Source organism: Muntiacus reevesi, chromosome 4 (assembly GCF_963930625.1).
Source record: "Muntiacus reevesi chromosome 4, mMunRee1.1, whole genome shotgun sequence".
Lineage (NCBI taxonomy): Eukaryota > Metazoa > Chordata > Mammalia > Artiodactyla > Cervidae > Muntiacus > Muntiacus reevesi.
Genome location: NC_089252.1, coordinates 108,758,328 through 108,780,239, shown reverse-complemented (window position 1 = coordinate 108,780,239; position 21,912 = coordinate 108,758,328). Strand labels below are relative to the sequence as shown.

The following is a 21,912-nucleotide window of genomic DNA, read 5'->3' as shown; positions in this document are numbered from 1 at the left end:
TAAGTCAATAAATTTTTAAGGATTTTCACACGTCCTGATTCTTTCCACTGCCAGTCACCATAGTTCCTCCAAAGTTGTCATCTTCAAGGCAGCCCTTACAAAAGTTCTGCTCAATCCACAGCTGTGATGCCACAGTTGTTTTAGTTGGGCCTCTTTGATCTTCGGTGGAGTGCACTTCAAAGTTTGCCACCTGTAATCTTTAAGATCCAATTTCCTCAAGCAGTTCACTATAGGATCCTGTTTAGGGTCAGGAGATGGGAAATCTAGTTCTTCATGACAACCATAGAAAAAAAAAGTATTAGTTACTATTGAAGATTATGTCAAACTGAACAGTATAAGAAACTAAAAGGATACTGTATCAGTAGAAATACCAGGTCTGACATGCACAAAGCAAAAAAAACCAATGATGCCAGATACTGAATTTATATCGCACTGTCTTTTGAACAGCCAGCAGGAACAAACTGCTGAATGCAGATACCATGCAGTGCAGTGGAAAAGGATCTTTATCTTATACCATTAACAAATATCAACTCAAAATGGATTAAAGACATAAATGTGAGACTTGAAACCATAGAACACCTAGAAGAAAACATAAGGAAAAACATTCTTGACATTGGCCTTGGCAATGATGTCTTGGATATTACACAGGTAACAAAAGCAAGAACAGACAAATGAAATGACATCCAAGTACAGGCATCCCTCAGTATCCACAGAAGACTGGTTTCAGGAGTTCCTGCATATACCAAAATCCAATGATGCTCAAGTCCCATAGTCAGCCCTCTATATCTTCAATTTTGAGTGCACAGATTCAACCAATTGAAGATGGAAATTTCTGTCCATGTTTGGCTGAATCTGCAGATGTGAAACCCTGGAACTTAAAGGGCCAACTCTATTTATTGAATAAAAAATCAGCATATAAGTGGACCCATGCATTTCAAACCTATGTTGTATAAGGGTCAACTGTAAAAAGTTTCTGCACAGCAAATGAAATCATCAACACAGTGAAAAGACAACCTATGGGACAGAAAATACTTGCAAACCATATATCTGATAAAGGGTTAATATAAAACATTAAATGAATACCTACAACCCAGTCACAAAAACAAACAAAATAACCCCGAAATATCCTGATTAAAAGATGAGCAAAGGAATTGAATGGACAGTTCTCCAAAGAAGACGTTCAAATGGCCATCAGTTATATGAAAAGATGCGCAGCTTCACTAATTATCAGGGGAATGCTAATTAAAACCACAATCAGATATTATCTCACACCTATCAGAATGGTTATCATTTAAAAAGCTAATAACAACTGCTGGCAAGTATATGGAGAAAAGGGAACCCTTGTACACTGTTGATGAGTGTGAAAACTGGTTCAGTCACTTTATTTAATTTTTTTGTCACACCGTAAGGCTTGGGGGATCTCAGTTCCTCGAGGTCAAACCTGCGCCCTCAGCAGTGAAAGCTCAGAGTCTTAACCACTGGACCTCTAGAGAATTCCCTAGCGCAGACACTTTAGAAAACAGTACAGAGGTTTCACAAAACATTAAAAACAGAACTACCACATGACCCAGCAATTCCACTTCTAAGTATATACCCAAAGGAAATGAAATCAGGATCTTGAAGAGATATCTGCACTTTCATGTTCATCACAGCATTATTTAAAATAGCCAAGAATGGAACTAACCTAAATATCTATCAGTGGATGAATGGGAAAGAAAATATGGTACGTACATACAGTGAAATATTCTTTAGCCTTAAAAAAAAAGGAAATCCTGTCACTTGTAACAACATGAATGAACCTGGAAGACATTTTGTATAAATGAAATAAGCCAGACGTAGAAGGAAAAATACTAATTATATGCTACCACTTATATGAGGAATGTGAAATAGTCAAACTGATAGAAGCAGAGAATCGAATGGTGGTTGTTGGTGGGGGAGGGGTGGGGAAACAGGAAGTATTACTCAAAGGATACAAAGCTTCAATTTATACAAGATGAATAAATTCTGTATAATACTATACAGCATAGTGTCTATAGTTAACAATACTCTATACTTTAAAATTTGTTTAGAGGGTGGATCTTTGTTAAGTGTTCTTGTCACTAATAATAATAAAGAAAGAGGGTAGAAGGAAACTTTCTGAGGTGGTAGGTGTATTTATGGCATAGGTCATGGAGAGATGGTTTCATGGTTGTATACTTGTCTCCAAACTTGTAAATGTTAAATATGTACAGCTTTTTGTGTGTTAATCATACCTCAATGAACTAATTTTAAAAATTGAGTACTGACCACTCAGAAGAGATGATGACTACAAGCAACTGGCATAGCTATGTCATTATGCAAGACTAGGAGTTCTTTTTGTTCAAAATTTCTAAAGCGTTGCTCCACTCACCTTATAGATTTCTGGGTGCTTTTAAGAGATCTGCTACCATGCAGATTCCTGAGCCTGTATATGTCACTTGCTTTTTTATTTCTGCAAAATTTTAGGACCTTCTCATTATCCTTAGAGTTCTGAAATTTTACAGCACTATGGTTTGATGTGGCTTGTCATAAGCCCTTGGCATGGAGGAATTCCCTTTGCCCTATAAACTTGTCTTTTGGTTCTGGGAATTTTTCTTTTATTATACCTTGGAAAACCTCCTATTTTCACTCTTCTTACTGTCTGGATCTCCAGTTTTGGTCAAGCATTGAATCTCCTGCATTGACTCTCTAATTATTATTATTATTATTTTTACTATTTGCTTGTTTTTCATTTGTCTTTTTTCTGTTTTCTATCACATTTCCATACTGTATCTTCTGGTTAATTCTATTTGTTTAATTTCTGCTATTTTAATATATAAGTACCTTTTCTTATTCTTATTATCTGCTTTTATAATTTAATAGCATTCTGTTCTTATTGTTAGTTCACTAAATTTTTCATTTTAATATTTTTATTGTTTTCAGGTCATGTCTTAATCTTGTTCATAAAACTGTGTGGTTTGTAAGACTCTGAAATGGTTCTATCAAATTCTTCTTTTAAAGTCAGTCTTGTGGAGCATCTATAAGACTGTGGCATGAAGAGCTGTCCTATTGGGGTTCAAAAATTGGTATATGTATTGTATAAAGAAACAAAAATCTGTAAAAAATTTTAATGATGAGCCTTGTCTGATTTTTTTTCAAAAGTGGGATATTTGAGGAATAATTATGATAATTTATTTTTCATTAAAAATCAATATCATTCCCAGAATTATCTCCATTCTTTCAGACAAAATAATAGTCATTAGACTAATATGTGTCCAGGAATTTTTGACTATTCATAGGAAGTCACTATCCTCCGAACCATGCTGCCATAAAAATGAAAGCTGGTTCTACTATAGAAACCACTTGAATTGCTAAAATTCAACCTCATTTAAGATTCATATAGAGTATATTTTAAAAAACAAAATAAAGTTTTGTTTCACTTTGGAAATGATCACAAAAAGTCAGTGTTCTCCCTTTCTAATCTGGGCACTAAGATTTCTCAGGGTTGAGTCTTCAGCTCAACCGCTGATCAACCACTGTTTTGATGCTGCACTGGTAGAATCCTGCTATGTTCATGGAATCAATTTTGTTACATACTGTTTAAGTATTTCACAAAGGTTCACTTTCTTTTTTCTCTCCTATTTTAGTGAGACTTTATACAACTTCATTTCCCATATCAGAGAAAGCATTCACAAGGTAAGTATGCCACATTTCAAGGTGTTAAAACACCTTACATTTTAAGAAGTTTAATAATTATATTGTATTGGTTTTTGTTAGTGTAAAATAGCAGTATTTTAACTACCCTTTTTTATCATTAAGTGACAGTTTGCCAAGTTAGTAAAATGAGGGAACAGTCTGTGAATTATTTCCTAATTTGGGGTTTCTTAGTTACAGACATCAGTGAAAGAGTCTGAGGAACATCTCAGTTCCAGAAGTCAGTCTATTTTGGATTCTTTGGAAACTGTGGCCAAGACATGTGAGTGTCTCGTGTCTGAGATTATCGGCAGGGGGTGCTGGCGAGCAGTGAATGTGAACTTGCTGACCCTAGTCAGGTTTCTGCCAGTGGTGAGGTTCCATAGTGTTTCAGATGAGAGAATGGGTACATAAGATTAGACCTGAAGAGATGTGGAGCTGAACTGGGCAGCAGGCCCTACCCCTGCATGGGAATGCCTGGTCCCTCCATGCCTTTTTTGAAACATCAGTCCCCCACCCGTAACCTAGCTGCTTCAAGGCAGATGGTTCTGCCAGATTTCTAATCTCACCACCTGAAGTGAATCAATGGAATCCTTGAGTCTCAAATGAACTGCTGGTTGTGTTGTCTATAAAGGCTCCCGTGCTCCCTTAGGACTTAGAAATAAATACACCACTCCTTCAGGAGTCAGAAATATTCCAGTCACCTACTGTTCTGCTTGCTGCCTTCATTTCAATGACAGCTGTTTTGTAGTGAATCACAGCATCTTTCTCAATTTCAGTTACAGTCTGTGGTCTGTAAAGTCCTCTGTTCAGTCAATTAGTGATATATGTTTAGGTGAAACCATGGTTCAGGCCCTTATTCATCAGAAGGGAGCCATGACACAGGTCTCCGTAAATGAACACTTCCCCTGGAACCAACAGCTTTTCAGCTCAACAGCAAGCTGATGACTGCATCTGCACTTGTTTGCATTTGTCTCTGTATTTATTTTCTTTACTTTAAACAAATTGAAGTCAACTTATTCAAATGCCAAGAGATGGATTGCTCATGATTTACAAAAATTAATGCCTTTGTGTAACTTTCAAATTAATCCCCATCTGTCTGCAAAGAAGCACTGTACTGTCTGCTGGCTTCCAACCTGAGTATCCCACACACAAGGCCACTGTGCATTTGCTTAGAAACCAGTTCTGGAAGCCCAGGACTGTCACCCTCACAAGAAGATGCAAGACAAAGAGCAGAAGGAAAAAGGAGGCTTCCGGTGTTTAACATGATAAAATAGTTCACTGTAAGGGCCGAAAGGAAAGCACTCTTTTCACTCCTCAGATTTAAAACTGGGTGAAATATTGATACAAAAAGGAGGACTGCAGCAGAGGTGTGGCATTTAAGGCCCATAACAGGGAATGGACGTGCTCAAGGTCACAGCACAGGGTCAAGGCAGAGAGAGGAGAACCGAGTCTGCAAAGGGAGACATAGGGATGCCTTGGTAGACATAGGGATCCTGATTCTTCACTCCTGACAGTTCCTTAACTTTGAGAGCTTAAGACTGACCAGGCAAACTGTAAAACACTGTGGCATTACATTAACTAAAAGCCAGGTCATTCTTAAAAATAGGCATGCAAGTAGCCTGTCCAGAATCATTCCCTTTCTTGGTAGGTAGTCACTGAGAGGAACCAGTCAAATCTGCTGTCAAATGGCTAGGCCCAGTCCAGCTAGCCTAGAGCACTGAACCTGCCAGTCAGTGTATTCTGCAGGCTTTCAGTAGGCACTCACTGTGCGTGGAAGGGGGGAGACACTTTGTGAAAGCACTCTCTTGGTTTATTATGTCATTCATGCCTTCACAGAATGAGGTCATAAAATCTTCCCCCAGTCACACTCTGCCTGTACAACCAGAAGGATCACTCAAAGCCACCTAATCTAACTCCCCTTCTTCTTCAGTTGAGGACACCAAGAACCAGACGAATAGAATTAATTGCCAAGGCCATTTACAATCCACTTGACCTTGGGTTTAGGTGGGGTAATTAGTACATAGCAGTACTTTCACCTAAGATATATAAATTCTATAGAAAAGTATGGTCATTAGGAGAATAAAAAGGAGAAGCCACTATCAAAATCAGAAAATACCTCTTTTGGAAAACAGGTAACTCCATACATCAAAATTCATTCCAAAGGAATTAACATACTGTGTGGTGATTAAATCATAAATAGAACTATAAGAAGCATGAGCAACATTTTTATAATTTTAGAGTGAGAAATGTCTTTCTGAGCAAGGCACATATAAATAAGAAGAATGAAAGTCATCTATATGAACCATGTTGGAATGGAAATACTTATTAATTGATAAATGAAGATAGCAAGGTGCTTATGTTTGCATGGCTTGCTCCAGGACACATCTTATGGTGGAGAGAGATCAGTCAGTGAAAATTGGGAAGGGTATCCTAAAAAAAGGGAGGATTGAGCAAACTCCTTTTGTACATGGAGCCTTCCAGACCTTTACTCAGGTGGCTTTCATTAGCACAGCAGGGAGAGCAAAACTATCAAGGGAAATCATTGGCCATCAGTGGAAAACCATCAACATACAACCTCATCTCAATGGAGCCCTTGTTGAATCTCTAAAATAGAGGACAGCAACAAGGTGATGGGGAGTAGAAGGACCTTGAGTTCACCTCCTTGTACAAGCATGCCAAAATCACAACTAACTGCTGAATACCCATCAATAAAAAAGATTGGAATCTACCATAAAAGGGGGGGGGGGTCAAATTCAAAGACATAAAGAAGAAACCATGAGATGGTAGGAGTGGCACACTCACAATATAATCAAATCCCATCCCACCCAGGTGGGCGACCCACAGACTGGAGAATAATTATATTGCAGAAGTTCTCCCATAGGAGTGAGAGCTCTGAGCCCCGTGCCAGGCTCCCCATCCCGGGAGTCCGGCATGGAGAGAAGAGTCCCCAGAGCAATTGGCTTTGTAGGGTAGTGGGGCTTGACTGCAGGAGCCCCTCAGGACTGGGGTAAACAGAGACTCTATGCTTGGAGGGCAAAAGCAGTGACTCCATAGCAGCGACTACCTGCTGGTCTTGGAAGGTTTCCTGGAGAGGTGAGGGCGAGGGTGGTGGTGGGGGACTTAGCAGGGTCCTGCATGAACTCTGGCTGGAGGCAGACATTCTGGGTCCCTGGCACTAAGACCCGGCCCGACCAACAGCCTGAAAACTTCAGTGCTAGGACGCCTCAGACCCTGCAGAATCATCTTTACAAGAAAACAGAGGGCTTCCCTGGTGGGTTAACCATCTGTGGTTAACCATCTGCCTGCCAATGCAAAGGACACAGGTTCAATCCCTGGTCTGGGAAGGCTCCACATGCCAAGGGGCAACTAAACCTGTGCACCACAACTATTAAAGCCAGTGTACCATGCACTGAGAGCCTGTGCTCTGCAACAAGAAAAGCCACCACCGTGAGAAACAGCTAGGGAGTTGCCCCAGCTCATCGTAACTAGAGAAAGCTTTTGAGGCAAGGAAGACTAGTACAGCCCCCAAATAATTAAATAATAAATAAAATTATTTTAAAAGATAGAGTACGTAGCAGAGCAGCTCCCTTGCTGCGATCTATTGAAAGCCAGCCTTCGACACAAGGGTTTGCAAAAAAATTAAAAAAAAAAAAGAAAATAGAAATATTCGTAATATACTGGCAGCGCACTCAGGGGTCCTGAAGATCTGTCTCTTCCATCAACAGTGTTTGGATGGAACAGACCCAGGGATGCCCTTTGCTCTCACCTCTGATCACCCTCCAACCTTTTTTCCACTCAGATTTTGAATCAGCCACTCAGCTATCCTTGGCCACCAGGCCCAGCCAAGGCCATTTTTTGAGATTAACTCCTTATTACCCATCAACCATGTGAGCTCCCAGATTTGTCACAATTATTCCATCAAGGTGGAGGCCGCTGTCAACTGCCTGGTCAACAGGCGTCTGCAGGCCTCTTCTCCTACCTCTCTCTAGAGGGTGTGGGCCACTTTTTCCCACATATTGGCTGAGCAGAAGCACCAGGGCATGAGCGTCTCTGGAAAATGCAAAACCAGTGTGGTGGCCATTCCCTCTTCCAGGACTTGCCGAAGCCATCTCAAAAGAAGTGGGTAAAGCCCATGACGCTTATGGATGCGGCTGTGTTCATGGAGAAGAACCGAAACCAGGCCTGTGTCGACCTGCGTGCCCCGGGTTCTGCCCGGGCAGAACCCGCCTGTGGTTTCCGGGAAAGCCGCTTCCTGGAGAGGCAGGGGAAGCTCATCAAGATGGCGACCACCTGATTAACCTCTGCGGGCCTAACCTCTGCGGGCCGGCTGGTCCCCAGGGAGGGCTGGGCGAGTATCGTTTTGGAAGGCTCACCCTCAAGTCTCCCAAGCACAGTGGACTTTGAGGAGCCCCTCTAGTTTCCGGACTTCTACCTGACGCCCCTCTCTGCAGCCACAAAGCAGCTTTTTAACCACCCCGGAGCCTTCTCCCAAGCCTTGGACCAAGTGTAAACAGGAAAACTTTTTGAAGAAAAAAAAGATTGTCCAGAGTATGGAAATAGACTTTAAATAGCATATTTTTCTAAAAAGCTAAAAATATCTGTTTATAACCAAAGCAGAAATGAAATGAGTCCTCTTCTCTGGAAGCCACACACACACACAGGATTTATAACCTATACGTGAGTATGCACATATATTAATACAAAACTCCAGAAAATGCTCATAATGCTAAATCCAGGAAGCGAGAACAAGGTCTACACAGGAGAGATTTGATCATATTTCATTGGAAGCATTTGTATACTGTTACAGTTTTTAATATGTGTTTATTGGCTGTGTTAGGTCTTCGTTGCCAGCACTTGGGATCTTTCCTTGCCACGGAATGGGCTCTCTAGTTGTGGTGCCTGAGGTTAGTTGCTCCGAGGGATGTGGGATTTTAGTTCCCCAAGTAGGGATTGAACCCATGTTCCCTGCATTGCGGGGCAGATTCTTAACCACTGGACCATTAGGGAAGTCCCTATGCTGTGATAGTTATTAAAACAAAAAAAAAAATTGGATAGATTTTGGAAGTAATGTACTCAATACAAAAGCTCTTTAAAAGAGAAGACCCTGAATGTGTTTCCTTGGGACAAAGAAAAAATACGTGGGATCAGAGGCTGATGCTTACTGATTACTGAATCTAGAATTGAACACTTTGCTTGCCTTCTTCATTCTCTGCTTTTGTGGCTGGTAATGTTCACTGTTCCTAAGAAACATTGCTATTCGTGAACTCATCTAGGGTAGGATAATTACATTTGCTTTCTACTACAAATATCAACATAGATGTCTGGAAAAATATTTTATTAACTGAGTTTAGGAGCAGGGATCCAGTGCTTGAAATACAAGTAAACAGTCTTTTTCTCATTGGTCGACACATGGAATTTACCATGATCATAACTACATTCTAGAAAGATCACTCTGGTGACAGGGCCAAGAAGGCAGGCCAAAGATGAGTTGGTGCCGTCACTGGGGGAGTAGGTTTCAGAGTCCCAGCAGCTGCTGAGGTTGAGTCTGCTTTGGCCAGGATGTCCTCAGGGAGAGAGGGAAGAAGAGACAGTGGGGGAACCACCTTGCTCTTGCTTTCTTTCTTCAGCAAGGTTGATCCAGATAGGTGCTGGCAGAACAGGCTCAGGTGGCCCATGCCAGCTTCCAGTTCCTCCTTCTCCCCCACGGCAGCCTAGGCAGGGTGGAGCATACCATAGTCTTCATGTGGTGAACTGTCATTGTTCTGTATTTAGGGCAGGAGACTGCAAAAGCTCAGAGTGGTCTGATGTTGGAAAGAGTGCAGGACAAAGGCAACGTGGAGCAGGCCATCCTTGAGTTGCAAAAGAGATTCGAAGCTGTAAGTGTTAGACCTTGACCCCTGTCCTCAAGTGTGTGTTTCTGGCTTTGTTACTAAGACCTATAGAAGAGAGACATCTTTAAAATTGCAAAATTTCAGCCAAGAACAGAGGCCACCGCAGGCCTCTTGTTAACAGGTCAGGGGAGAGCCCAACTTCCTTTCTCAAGGTTCTCTGGCATGTGGACCCTAGGGACCCTGCTCCAGAGTGTTGCCATGCTTTCACTTATAGTACCCAGCAGGGCACAAGGTTTGGTTCTGCTGGCCCATTCTTTGTTTTGTTCACACATTTTATTGTGCCTTCCGAGTTGCACTGTCCATAACTCCTTACTTTTCCACTGCCTTTCTTTAGAGACAAGCAGAATTTATAGAAATGAAGTCCAACCTGAAGCACCTTGAAGTTTTGGTTACCCAGCAGAGTAAGGACTTTCAGCAGCTGTGTGAGCATCTGGGCCAGCTGAATATGCCCAGTGTTCTAGCACAGTTAAAGCAGTTGACCTCCATCGCTCTGACACCCAAACATGTAAAAGACAGTGCCTCTCAGACATCACCACCTCTGGCGCAGAGCCTCAGTTTCACCAGGCAGGACAAACATACCTCTGAGAAGCCAGTTATGTGGCAGGCCCAGGCCCTCCCTGCTGCATGCAGTCTTAGTGTGGGCTCCCCAAGGCTCAGGGAGTTTGTTGTCTGGGGTGAAGGATCAAAGAAGGATGCTCTCCAAGAAGAGGCTGTGCAGCCGGCAGTTGGAACTGGCAAAAGAAACAGGCAAATCATGGACAGGGCAGTGCAGACTAGTTGCCAGAACTCTGTTACTAAAACAGACTCTGAGAACTGTGGCTCTCCCCTCCTGGGTCACAAAGTTCCTGAAGCTAGGGACCCAGTTTCCCAAGGAGACTCGCAGTTTATATCTCAAGGATATAAGGACTTAAACAACTCTGCAACCAGCATTAAGAACACTAGCCAAAAATGGCAAGCTAAAGGCATATTGTCATGTGACCCTTGTGAACAAAGGTTGGTGACTGAACAGAAAGGCATAACTGTAGAAAGAGGGAAAAGAAGCAAGCAGCAGCAGCCCAGGAAAGCCCCCAGAAGAAGGTCCCTACGCAGGAAGCAAGAACAAATGCCTAGCAAAACCTGTGTTTCTAATTCTAAATATCCTAGGCCTCCAGTTTCCAGTTCACAAAGATCCCCCTGGGGGCAGCAGGAAACTCTTGCTCAGCCCCTGCAACCTGGGGGCCCTGGGAGCCCCACAGATCTAGTCTGCTCTGCTCAGGGAGGAACAGTCATGCCCAGTAAGACCACGAGGGCAAAGCAAGGGAACCTTATGCAGCGCAGTGGGCATTCCACCCAAGACAACAGCCTGCTGCCTCCCAGTTCCCAGAGGGACCACCAGATGAGCTGGTTCAGTGACCTCAATGACCTCAACCCCAGGACAGAGTCCCCTCAGTCCCAGGAATCAGGGAAGAATATACTCTATGACCTGGGTTTTGATAGCAGTGATGATGGCTTCTGATCAGCCCATGATGACTTTGGCTGATGGTTTTTGGTCTTGTTGGAAAGACAAATCACAGAACATTTGGGGTGGCTGATGGCAGAGTTCTCAAAGCCTGTCTGGAAACTTCAGGGTCAGAGGCTGGGCTTGGATGGGGTGGTGGTGGGGGTCAGTGGAGGGCTGGGGAGCAGATCTGGCATTCTGGGTACTGGGCACTCCCCATATTCATGGGAGTGAAATGTGTGAGGAGGGTGTGAGGAGAGCTGGGGCAGCGGCCCGGGAGTGGGGCATCAGCAGGAGGGTGTTGGGTGTGGTACAAGGAGAAGTGCCCTCCACACGGAACATCCAGTAGGAGAAGGGCTCTCACAAAACTGTTGCTATGGCAGCAGGACTCCCAAACACATCTTTTTGGTCTTCAAAACATTTCCTTCACATGACCAATATCTTTCTGGGCCTCAGGATTTTTTAAAAATTTGTATCCATTTTTGCTGTGAGAACATGTGCATTTTGAGGGTCAGTGGATGTATTCCGGGACACACACTAGCTCAGACTTCTTGTGAACAGAGAAATGAGAGTGTTAAAGCCTTGAAGACAGGTGACTTACACTACATGCTGGGAGCTGCACTTTTCACAGCCACGAAGTCCCACTCTTCTTCCCAGCTGTTTTCCCATGCCCTGTTTTCCACCCTTCTTTTAAAGCTAACGAGAGTGGCTGCAGGCCCTGCATCATTTCTGGAGAGCAGTGGGCTTATATGAGACTTTGGCTTTCCATTTGTATCTTGTTAAAGTTTTTGAGTTTTTGCAACATATATGTTTCTTTTGTAATTCAAAATGATCAAATAAAGATCAAACTTTAAAAAGCATGTTTCTTTTTTTTTTAACGCATGTTTCTTTCATTAAGTTTATTGATCTCCAGTTCACTCAAGGAGATCAATGAGATTAAGATGCATACCATCTTTTTATTCCTTCTCATACGTTTTAATAAACCACACCCTACTCAAACTGATTGTTATGAAAGTAAAAATCCTCATGGATGGACAGCTTCCAGAATTTGCCCATCTTTAAGCCAGGACAGCACTGAAATAGGGCTTTTTTTTGGGGGGGGGGGTGTGCTGTGCAAGGTGCCTTTTGGGGATCTTGGTTCCCCAACCAGGGATTGAATCTGGGCCATTGCAGTGAACGCACTAAGTCCTAACCACTGGACTGCCAGGGAATGCCTGAAAATGGGGCTTATAGGTAGACCATAACAGCTCCTGATTTCTTTTATATTTTTTATTTTCAGGGGTATGTATCCCACAAAAATTTGGTAGAGTTTAATTTGCCTGTGATACCTTTGGCAGTAACAACCGAAGCTGCTTTCACTCTCATTTCCAGACCGATGGCCTCCTGTGTCCTGCGGCCACAGGCAATGGCAGCAGCCCTCTGTAAGGGCAAGAAAGTGAGACTTGGGCCCTGCCCCAGGCGGCCCTGGACCCTGCGTCCTCTGTGGGTCTCAGGGTTATCTGCTCACCCCTCTGCTAGCCTCCACTGCCTTCCCTGCTGGTTTTCTTTGCTTATACCAAGGTGGCAAGGGAAAATGGAACCCAGCCCTTCCCAAACAGGCTATAGGCGGCTGTGCAGCAGCTACTCTGAGGCTTGTAGGGCAGAGCAGTCTGCATTTGGAAATGTGTTATTGCTCTAAGTTGAAAAGTTTAATCATTTTACTTCAAAGCTGAGACCCTGTTGAGAAAACTCCACCAACATTTATGACTGTGGCCTTCTCATTGAAATTTCCTTCCAACTTTAGAATGCCAAAGCAGGACCCTCTATTCCTTAATTCTGCTGTGTTATGAAATCCTGTATTTCTTCAGAAGTATTTTATTTTGTTTAAAGTCAAAAGGCCAGAGTGACTCAGTGTTACATGAACTGAGTGTTTTTGTAGAATAAGCAGTACATTTAACACCTAACAAGGCTGGGCTAATTAAAATTACACTGCCTGTCTCTAGTAATCATCAGGAAAGGATATTATATTTCTTATTTTATTCCTAAGGGTTTTTTTTTTTTAAACTATTGTGTTCCTGCCAAATTTGGTGAGCATGACACAGCCCAGCACACCCCTGAAGCACACAACATTTTTGGATAGAGATCTATGTAGCTACACAGGGGCGGATGTGGTGGGAGGTCTACTGGTCCAGGGCCCACCTAGGGGCTCCTCCCACTATACAACCCCAGCTACCGTCTGAGGATGGAAAAGCCACTTGTAGCACCTAATCGTCTTGATAGTCAAGTATCAATTTAAACATCACCTACAGAGAGGTCTCTTAAGGGGCTTGCCCTCCTCATTGCCCATTCCCTTACCCTGTTTTCATTTCTCTCAGATAGTTCCATCTGAAATGATATTTTAATTCTGTATTTTTGCCCACCTTGCATAGTGGAATATAAACTCCAGAAGCAAGAACAGCAGCTGTAAAAAAATAAAAAGAACAGCATCCACCTCATCCCTACTGTATTCTTAGTATCTAGGAGTGGTGTGTCACTAGGAGACACCTGACAAATATTTACTGAGGGCAGAGATAGCTTGCTTATCAAACAGCTCCTGGCAGCCTACAACTTCCCTTTTTTGTCTTAGATGTTCCAAAGGGCTCCTGAGGACAGGTCTCCTATAAGATGCGCATTCCTCTCTCCCAGGCCAGCTCCCACCCAAAGTACCCAGAAAACCACAGCCTTTTTGCCCTCAAAAAAGATAGCTGCTTCCTACAAGAGCTGAGCAGGTTTTAAAATTATTTTTCATGCCAGGCCTTAGGCCAAAACTCTTCATCAAATCAGGCATTTTCCAGCTGGCCTAGCACAGAAAGTCCTTCCCCTCTAGGGCTGCAATCCATTGTCAGTAGATTTCCTGAGTAAAACTTTGCTCCCTCTATAAATATTTAGCAGGAACCTAAAATATTAATGTTCTCCCACGTACTCCAGGGAGAAAGCAAATTACCAGAGCCTCAGATTGTCTCCGGATGACAGTCTTCTCAATAACGACCTACAAGCAGGTTCAGTGGCCCCCCCGGTTCCCCTTTCTGGTTCACTGGCCTTCTCTGCCGTATCAAACATCTTGTGCCTCCGTTAAGAGGAGGCTCCCTCCGGTAGCGGGTGAGCCCCTGGCCCATCATTCAGGAGGAGGGAATCCTTTTCATCAATTTCTTTGATCATTAACAGCCCACGGCTTCTCCTGTGGCAGGATGCTGCTGCCTTACCAGCACATTCCTGGATGCCAAGGTGAGGGGCACAGGTACCCCAGGTGGTCTGTCTCTATCCTCCTGGTCTCCTGACCCCCTTGGAGTCTTCCCTGGGCTTGGAAATGCAGGGTCCAGCAGAATGCTAAGGAGGCAGGGCAGGTGGGCCAAGAGGTGGCTCCCCTACTCCCCTGGTGAGGGGAGCAGGAGGCAGGCAGCCTTGAGACTCAGAGATGAGAAAGTAGGCTTGCGTGCCTGATTATGCTGGCTGGAGCCACACTGAGGCAGATGCTTACTGACCATCAGTGCCCCCTGAGCTTACCTGGCAAGAATTCAGGCTCTAGTCTCGATCTCTGTGGCTAGCCGGCCAGGCCCAGGAATGCAGGGAAACACTGAAATCTGGAAGGGGCTGAGGGTGGGGTCACTGCTTCCAGCCCTTGGCCACCCTTGAATCGTCCTCTTGAAAGAACTGCTGCTCTACTCTCGAGCCTCAGCGTGGCCTCTGCTCCTTGCTGGACCTTCACTTGGCGTTTACTCATCTGTCCTCTTTCCTGTCCCTTCTCCCTTCTTTGCCTCCAGTCCCCAGCCTTTGCTTGCTTCTGCAGACCACCTCCTGCCCTAAGTGTTGTTACAAAGTTTACCAATACACTGACAGAGCTGGTTTCTAGTGATTTTGGCCTCCACCCGGCAGGCAGCATGCAGCCAGAGGACCTGGAAACCCCTCCTTACAGAACTGGATGGGCCCAGCTTTTCACATGCCTTGTGCTGTAAGTTGAACTTGCAGTTGGCAACTAGCCGGTTCCAAAGCTCCTATTTATTCTTGAAGCTGCCTTGTTTCTATTTTGATTCTGCTAATCCAAACTGCAGTTTGGTGTTTCCACGGAAACAATCCAGTGATTGTTTGGCTTGCCAAGATGAACTGCGGGGGAGAACCAAATGACGTAAAACATTTTTAGTTTCTCAAATATCAATGTCTCCCCAAGAAGTCTTTGGTCCCAAGTTTTATTAAAATAAATGTTCTAGGCGAATAAAAAAAAATCTAGGCTCCAGTTATTCCTCCAGCTCAATCCCTAGAGACTGGCTCCCCAAACCTCTGCTCTGCGCAGATGAGCACGCTTCTGCCTGCCGCCCTGAGGCATATGACAGAGGCAGGAAGGTGTCCCTTGGGCACCTTGGGGAGCCAGGGAGGCAGAGACAAGAGAAAGTGTCACCAGGGAAATGACCATGTGGCCATCCCAGCTACTCTGGGAGTGGCATGCCAGAGGCTCAGGGCTCATCTGGTTTACCCAACAGCTATTTCTACAGTGAGGAAAAGCTCCTCTTTTAAGGAGTCCAGGCTGGATTAGTTCTTTGGTAAATCTGAATTTCCACACAAAGGCTTTGCTAAACTAGAGGTATACTTGTCTATCCAGCCAGGAGAATCTAAAGCCTCCCTTCTGCCCCCACCCCTAAGCCAGGCTCGGCCCTCATTCACAAGTGCCACAGTCTGTGTTGCAGGCAGGAAAAAAGTCCTCTCATTTCAGTCTTATAGGGTTAGCACCGGCTCTCTGCTCCCAGCAGCCACCCCCTCTGCAAAGCTTCTCCAGGGAGAACTAAGTGCTGAGAAACAGCTCTGTGAGACCTAGAGCTTCTGGCCCTGAGGGTTTAGCACTATCAGGAAAGCGTCAGCCACTAGTGAGGGTCCTGCCGAGCCTCCCGTGCCGGTCCTGGACCTGCTGCAGTTCCCAGAAACTGTGAAGGTCACCTCTGGGCAGGTATCTGGTGAGGGATGCCCATGGCTGGTTGGTGGAGGTGAAAGTTTTAAAAAACAACTCTAATTTCTTCTTTCTGCAGAAGTGACTCAGGTCCACTGCAGATAAACTGAAAAACAGACAAAAAAGACTAAAGCCCTTCTTGTCCTCCTCAGTAACAATGTCACAAACTTGGGATCAACTGCATTAAAAAAATTTTTTTGTAAATTTTGGAATAAATTCAGATTTACAGGAAAAGTACAAAGATAGTTAAGTTCAAATATATCCTTCACTTAGCTTCTCTTAAAGTTAACATCTTGCATAACGTGGTGTACGTGTCAAAACTAAGAAACTAACATAAACATATTAAGAACTAAACTTGAGCTTGTATTTGATCTGGTTTTCCATGAATGTCCCCTTTCCATTCCAGGATGCAATCTAGGACACTTCACTGCATTTAGTTATTGTGTCTCCTTAGTGTCTGCTACTGTGTGACAGATTTTGAGTTTTTTCCTTGGTTTCCTGACATTGACAATCTAGGGTACTGGCCAGGCATCCTGGAGAATACCCCCCAATCTGGGTTTAAAATGAAGCTCCCATCTCGTTGCATCCTGTCAGGGGTGGGTGACGGGCACAGGACAGCATGGGTGGGATGGACCTTCATCACTTGGTTAAGTGGTGTCTGCCAGGCTTGTCCATGTCTCTACTCTCTTCCCCAGCTCTCTCCCTTGAAAAGTGAGTTACTAAGTCCAGCTCACTCTCCGGGGGTAGTGATGGGCAGAGACCGGGGAGGATGGGGATTACGCCTCACCTCCTCTATGGGAGAGGAGCCACATCAATACATATTATTTGGAACTCACTGTTGGGAGACCTGGTGTTCTGAATAGCAAGTCGCCTGACATGTCTCCATCCAGACAGCCCCTTCTCCCGAGTGTGGCAGCCAAGAAGCTGTAGGCATTTCTTCTCACATGCTCCTGTCCCCCCGGCTCAGGGGCTAAAAAGTGAATCCCAACTCTACCATCTGCGAGTGTTTATTATCCACTGCAGGGACTGTCAGGGGGCTGTCAGGAGCCTCTGGTTAGCCACTCTGCCCTTCACCTGGCAGTGGAGGCCTGTTCCGTAAAGTGGCCGGAGGCTAGTTCTCAGGGTCAGGCAGGTGCACCACTAAGAACTAGGTGCAAAGTCTCCATCTGTGGGACCCAGATGAATCTCTGGACCTGTGGTGGTGATGGGGTGTTGCCAGCCCTGCAGCCTGCCTCATGCTGGGTCACTAGCCTAAAATACGGCCTCGTGGGGGTCATCAGCCCCCAGGCCTTCCTCCCCAGCTCATTGAGTGTTATGTCTTAACAAACAATTCTATACCAGCCTTGTCACCCCCATTCTCCCCTATGAGCCAAGGAGGTGGGCAGTTCCCTGATACTCAGTTTCTGGGAGATATCATACCTTGCTCAACAGTTTATTAGGTTTCCTGAAAGAACATCATGGTTTTGAGATGGGTCCAAATAATCCCTGATGGTGTCCTTTCTTCAAGTGGTGGGGCTGGAGCCAGCCCTGCTGAACTTCTGCTGCCATGCTGACCTCAGAGGGCAGTGGCTCAGCCCCTCCCTGCCCCTGGCCATCTCATCCCATCAGAGTCATTGTCATGGGAACTACCTGTGGCCTCCCGGGGGCCCAGTCCTGGAATGGGATGGATGAGGTTCAGGTATGAAGTGAATGAGCAGGACCTGTGCTCACCCCTTCCTTCCCCCCCTCAGCTGAGGGCCCAGATTTCTGATGTGGTGTGGTGGGCAGGCCTCACAGGAATGTCCTGCCAGAAGGGTACCAGGGATGCTGCCAGCTCCCTGGACACAAGTAGGAGGCCTCTGATCTGGGCAGGGGCAAGGATGGAGGGACTGACGGTCTGGCCATGAGGAGGGCATGATGCCCATGCAGGGGACAGGCAGCCGTGTGTATGGCGTGTGCAAATGTGGCAGAGGGCCTGGGGCCAAGGTCCCTCTTGAGGCCAGTTCCTCCACTGAGCGGGCCGGGGATGGGCTGGTCCCAGGGGATCAGAAAGCCCACACTGCTTGTGGAACCTGTACGTTTTCAGGGGCCCACAGAAAAGAACATCAAGAGACACAGCAGAGGCCCACGACCTGCCTTGGGTACTGTGTATATTGAACAGCAATCCAAAAAACAGTCAAGATGTTAGGGGAAAAAAAAGTGAAAAAAGAAACATTTTAAAGCAAGAGTTAAAAAACAAAAGAACAACAACCAAAAAACTGGGCTGTCAGCTGAAAAAGGTACACTACTAGAAGTTTAAAAGTCATGGTAATTCAGATTCTGCTAAGCCTTTGAAGTGGCCCCTGATGATTGTGACTAACCTGCACAGACATCCTAACATCAGTCTCCTACCATAAAGAATCAAAGCTGAAGTCAACTGTCCTTACTCAATTTGGTATTTAAAAGAGGTCATCAAATTGTAGTCCTCTTCCAAGTCCAGAACAGTCTCCACGATATTGTGGTCATCGAAAGCCTGCTTGAGGCTGCCAGAGTCTGCGTCTGGGGCCTTCTGAGGGCTCTCGTCCACCAGCAGGGCCCAGGCTTCCTCCTTGAAAGGCAAATCTTCACAGTGGCCACACACACGGTTCAACTCGTTTTCAAATTCTAGTTTACCAGCCAATTCTTCAATAGTTCGGATGCTTGTATGGTCTTAAAAATAAAAACATTCAGCATTAGAAATCCAGTGGGAGAATTCTGAAGATGTTTTGGGCAGAAGTTAAAAACTACAAGTGGGCGGCCATCTCCTGGGAGCGGGCAAAGCCGGGGTTCCGGACCTGGGGCTGGTAGGCTGTCACACTGTAATGTGGGCTTGGCACCCCCTTTCCAGTGCAGGTATTTACTGAGTCCCAGATATCTATTGGTCTCCAAGCAGGGTGTAAGTAGGAGGATACAGAGATGCCTGTGCTTATTCTGGCTCTTGGGGAACTATTCCCTGACCTGAGGACACAAGACACTGTGTGGGGTCTTTTGAATAAGTAAAACGCTGCCTATTGGGATTTCCCTGATGGTCCAGTGGTTAAGACTTCATAACCTCTACTGCACGGGGTGTGGGTTCGATCCCTGATCGGAGAACTAAGATCAAACCTGGTCAGGTGGCCCTGGTGATAAAGAACCCCCCTGCCAATGTGGGAGAGATAAGACATGTGGATTGGATCCCTGGGTCAGGAATATCCCCTGGAGGAGAGCATGGCAATCTACTCCAGTATCCTTGCCTGGAGAAACCCATGGAGAGAGGGGCCTGGCAGGCTATAGTATGTGGGGTGGCAAAGAGTTGGACATGGCCAAAGAGACTGAGCATAGCACACAGCACAGAGCGCCATGTACCACAGCCAAAAGAGCAGGAAAATGCTTCCTATAGATGGCAGGGGCCATGGATGGAGGTAAGCAGAGGCAGTGATGACTTCCGTTCACCTACTGGGACCACGGGAGGAGATTCAGGTCACTAAAGCAAAGGCAGGGATCTTGCTTTGTGACCCAGGGCACGTACCACCCCTCACCAGACCTCCTCCTGGTTATGCTGCCCCATAACCCGGTGACCCTTCAGGGCCAACAGCTTTGGGCTGCTCCCAAGGCTATGTATCTCTTAATTAGGAGCTGTCTGGCCACTGTGCATTGTGTAAAAATAGGGCGCATCAAGTTCACATACAGAATATATAGATGTGTGTGTAGCAAAAGTGTCTACGCCAGGATATACCACCCTGTGTTAATAGTGGTTGCCTTTGTGGTGGATGGCAGAATTAAAGAGGAGCTTTGGGCTTCTAACTTTTCTTTTAATCTTGTGTTACCACCATCCACCCGAGCTAGACTAACCCCCCTCTCTTCATCTCTGCCTATGTCCTGTTTCCTTCACAAATAAACTCATCCACCAACAGCGGCTGTGGTCCTTGGCTTCCGAGGATTCACTCTAACTGTACATTTATGAAATGACTTGATGGATGTGACTCCTCCAGGCTATCAGTTCCATGAAGGCTCTCTGCATGGAGCCTGCTGTGAACCAAACAAATCTACCAAGCCAATGGAAGAGATGTATTTTTTATAAGACACTTGCTGACTTGGGGGCCTGGGTGAAGGATCTATCCTTTCAGAGAGAGGATGGAGCAGCCCTCTGAACTCACCAATCATATCAAGCAGATCCTTTGTGACCTCTTGGCTAGAACCGAGTGGGATGCTTGGGTCAACTTTCAAATCCTTCTCTGTATCATTCCTGCAGCCCCCGGGAGAAAAGAAAAAGGCAGAGGATTAGATCCTCTTTCAAGAAAGTATCCGAGGTGAACTCAGTGTTAGATAATCTTAAAGACAAACACTAGTCCTTTAAATTGTCACTTATGTTGTGATTCGAAAACTGGTAACCACTAAGTCAGTGAAGTTGACTAAAAGCATTCAAATGCCCATTAATGTCTGTGAATAAGAGCACAGATAAAAGTAATACTGAAACAATTAAATGGCTTCTTCAATCTTTCCTTACAGGACAGTCAAGATGGCAGGACCCGGAAATTTCAGCCCACATGGTCCTCCTTGCTAAGAGATGATGCAAAAATAAACTTAAATTTTAATTATGCCTTTAAAAGGTACCTAAGACCAGGCAGTTTGCAACCACCTGGGAGAAGACAGGGTCTAGGGAAGGCTTAGCGCCCCCCGTGAGTGAAGTGAAGTCAGTGGTGCCCAACTCTGCGACCCCATGGACCGTAGCCAACCAGGGTCCTCTGTCCATGGGATTTTCCAGGCAAGAATACTGGAATGGGCTGCCATTTCCTTCTTCAGTAGAGCCCCCAAGGGGAGGGAAAATCAGTGTTATGGACCCAGCTTAGAATTTTCAACAATTCCACGCCCCCCCATAGGAAATCCCCCTAATTGTAGCTGTTAAACCCATGAGATTGGAATCACCTTAGACTGTCTTTTCTCCAGTTCTCCCCATCTCCTGTTGGTCGCCAAAACTGTCTTTCGGGTGCCAAAATGGAGGAACGCATCAGGATGTTTTCCTTGCTGCTCAGAGGTTTTCTTTTGGGGCAGAGCGCCTGGGGCTTTGCATTCACGGGGGCATGGTTTGGTGCAAAGGCCACATTTTCGTTCTCCGGAGCGCCAGGGACGGGAGAGAATGGAGCCGCAGAGGAGCAGGCTACCAGCGGGTGCCTCCGGCAGAGGAGCCGGTGCACGGGGAGGGGGAGGGCGAGCGGGGCGGTGTCCAGCTCCACCCGCGGGCGGCCCGAGCACTCCTGGGAATGGCTGACTCCTTCAAAGGCCCGGTCGATGGCTGCAGTCAGCTCCTTTCTGCATCTCCTCAGTTTCTCAGACATCTTCCCTACAAGCGACCTTTATTATGTAATACACTGGAAATGCACAGAACAATGTGAGAATAGCGGTACAGATAAGGCTGTAAACCGCCCACGATGGGATATTTGTCACAATTTCCTTAAGTTTGAGCCACGCCACAGGTTAGAGAGCCAAGAAACCCACTCTCGGGGAGATTTTCTCCTCGTGGGAACAGCTGCGTCTGCACTTCTCCACCGGGGAGGGAAGAACCAGTGATCGATCGAGCCCGGCCCTCCTCCCCGCCTCCTGGCCACCCACACTCCGCTCTCAGGCCCCACCCCGCGGCCGCCCAGGGCGGAGCCCCATGGCTGCGTTCTCACCCATCAGCCAAAGAAACCCATCAGCCGAAGAAACCGTTGGGTCGTCTTGCGCGCTCTTCAGCTGATCGCGCGTGTCGGGGTCGGACGAGCCCAACCCCCACGGCTCGGGTTAAAGGTCAGACAAGGGACGCATGGGTGGCCTCGTTTTTTTGAACCCACGCAGCGTGACGGGGAAGCAGAGGGCCGACGCACGCACGCAGGGGACAGCGACAATGGCCCGGGGGGAAAGGGTGGGGCAATCAGACCAGG

At 45.9% G+C, this 21,912-nt stretch overlaps 2 protein-coding genes and 1 non-coding gene across 5 annotated transcripts in view; 1 reads left to right on the top strand and 2 right to left on the bottom strand.

Moving 5' to 3' along the window:
- Positions 1 to 11,079, top strand: part of IHO1 (interactor of HORMAD1 1) — a 21,198-nt gene extending 10,119 nt beyond the window's left edge. The window contains exons 4-7 of the mRNA XM_065933708.1: positions 3,645 to 3,693; positions 3,886 to 3,973; positions 9,466 to 9,569; positions 9,919 to 11,079. Coding sequence (XP_065789780.1) covers positions 3,645 to 3,693; positions 3,886 to 3,973; positions 9,466 to 9,569; positions 9,919 to 11,079 — 1,402 coding nt within the window. The remainder of the gene's footprint in view (positions 1 to 3,644; positions 3,694 to 3,885; positions 3,974 to 9,465; positions 9,570 to 9,918) is intronic.
- On the bottom strand, positions 352 to 489 carry LOC136168103 (small nucleolar RNA SNORA8). The gene has a single exon (XR_010663256.1). It is a non-coding gene; the product is annotated as a small nucleolar RNA SNORA8 (small nucleolar RNA).
- Positions 9,041 to 21,912, bottom strand: C4H3orf62 (chromosome 4 C3orf62 homolog). Of its 3 annotated transcripts, XR_010662992.1 has the most exons (6): positions 21,664 to 21,912; positions 20,918 to 21,360; positions 20,149 to 20,237; positions 18,421 to 18,682; positions 10,164 to 10,315; positions 9,041 to 9,542 (listed from the first exon to the last, which is right to left on the bottom strand). XR_010662992.1 is itself a non-coding variant. In XM_065933709.1 (3 exons), the coding sequence occupies exons 1-3, from the start codon at positions 21,325 to 21,327 to the stop codon at positions 18,417 to 18,419; spliced, it is 765 nt and encodes a 254-aa protein (XP_065789781.1). In that variant the 5' UTR covers positions 21,328 to 21,337; the 3' UTR covers positions 16,572 to 18,416. The 3 variants fall into 3 exon arrangements, 1 of the variants encoding a protein (XP_065789781.1); XR_010662991.1 differs by having other exon boundaries at positions 9,042 to 9,542; positions 20,918 to 21,912; XM_065933709.1 differs by lacking the exons at positions 9,041 to 9,542; positions 10,164 to 10,315; positions 21,664 to 21,912 and having other exon boundaries at positions 16,572 to 18,682; positions 20,918 to 21,337.

Bases quoted from the DNA above. Each gene is read 5' to 3' on its own strand.
- C4H3orf62 (XM_065933709.1), bottom strand. From the start codon at position 21,327: ATGTCTGAGAAACTGAGGAGATGCAGAAAGGAGCTGACTGCAGCCATC. The intron at 20,238-20,917 runs GTGATTCCAATC...CGGGGGCTGCAG, and splicing joins TGGAGAAAAGACAGTCTAAG to GAATGATACAGAGAAGGATT. The intron at 18,683-20,148 runs GTGAGTTCAGAG...TTTATTTTTAAG, and splicing joins GGATCTGCTTGATATGATTG to ACCATACAAGCATCCGAACT.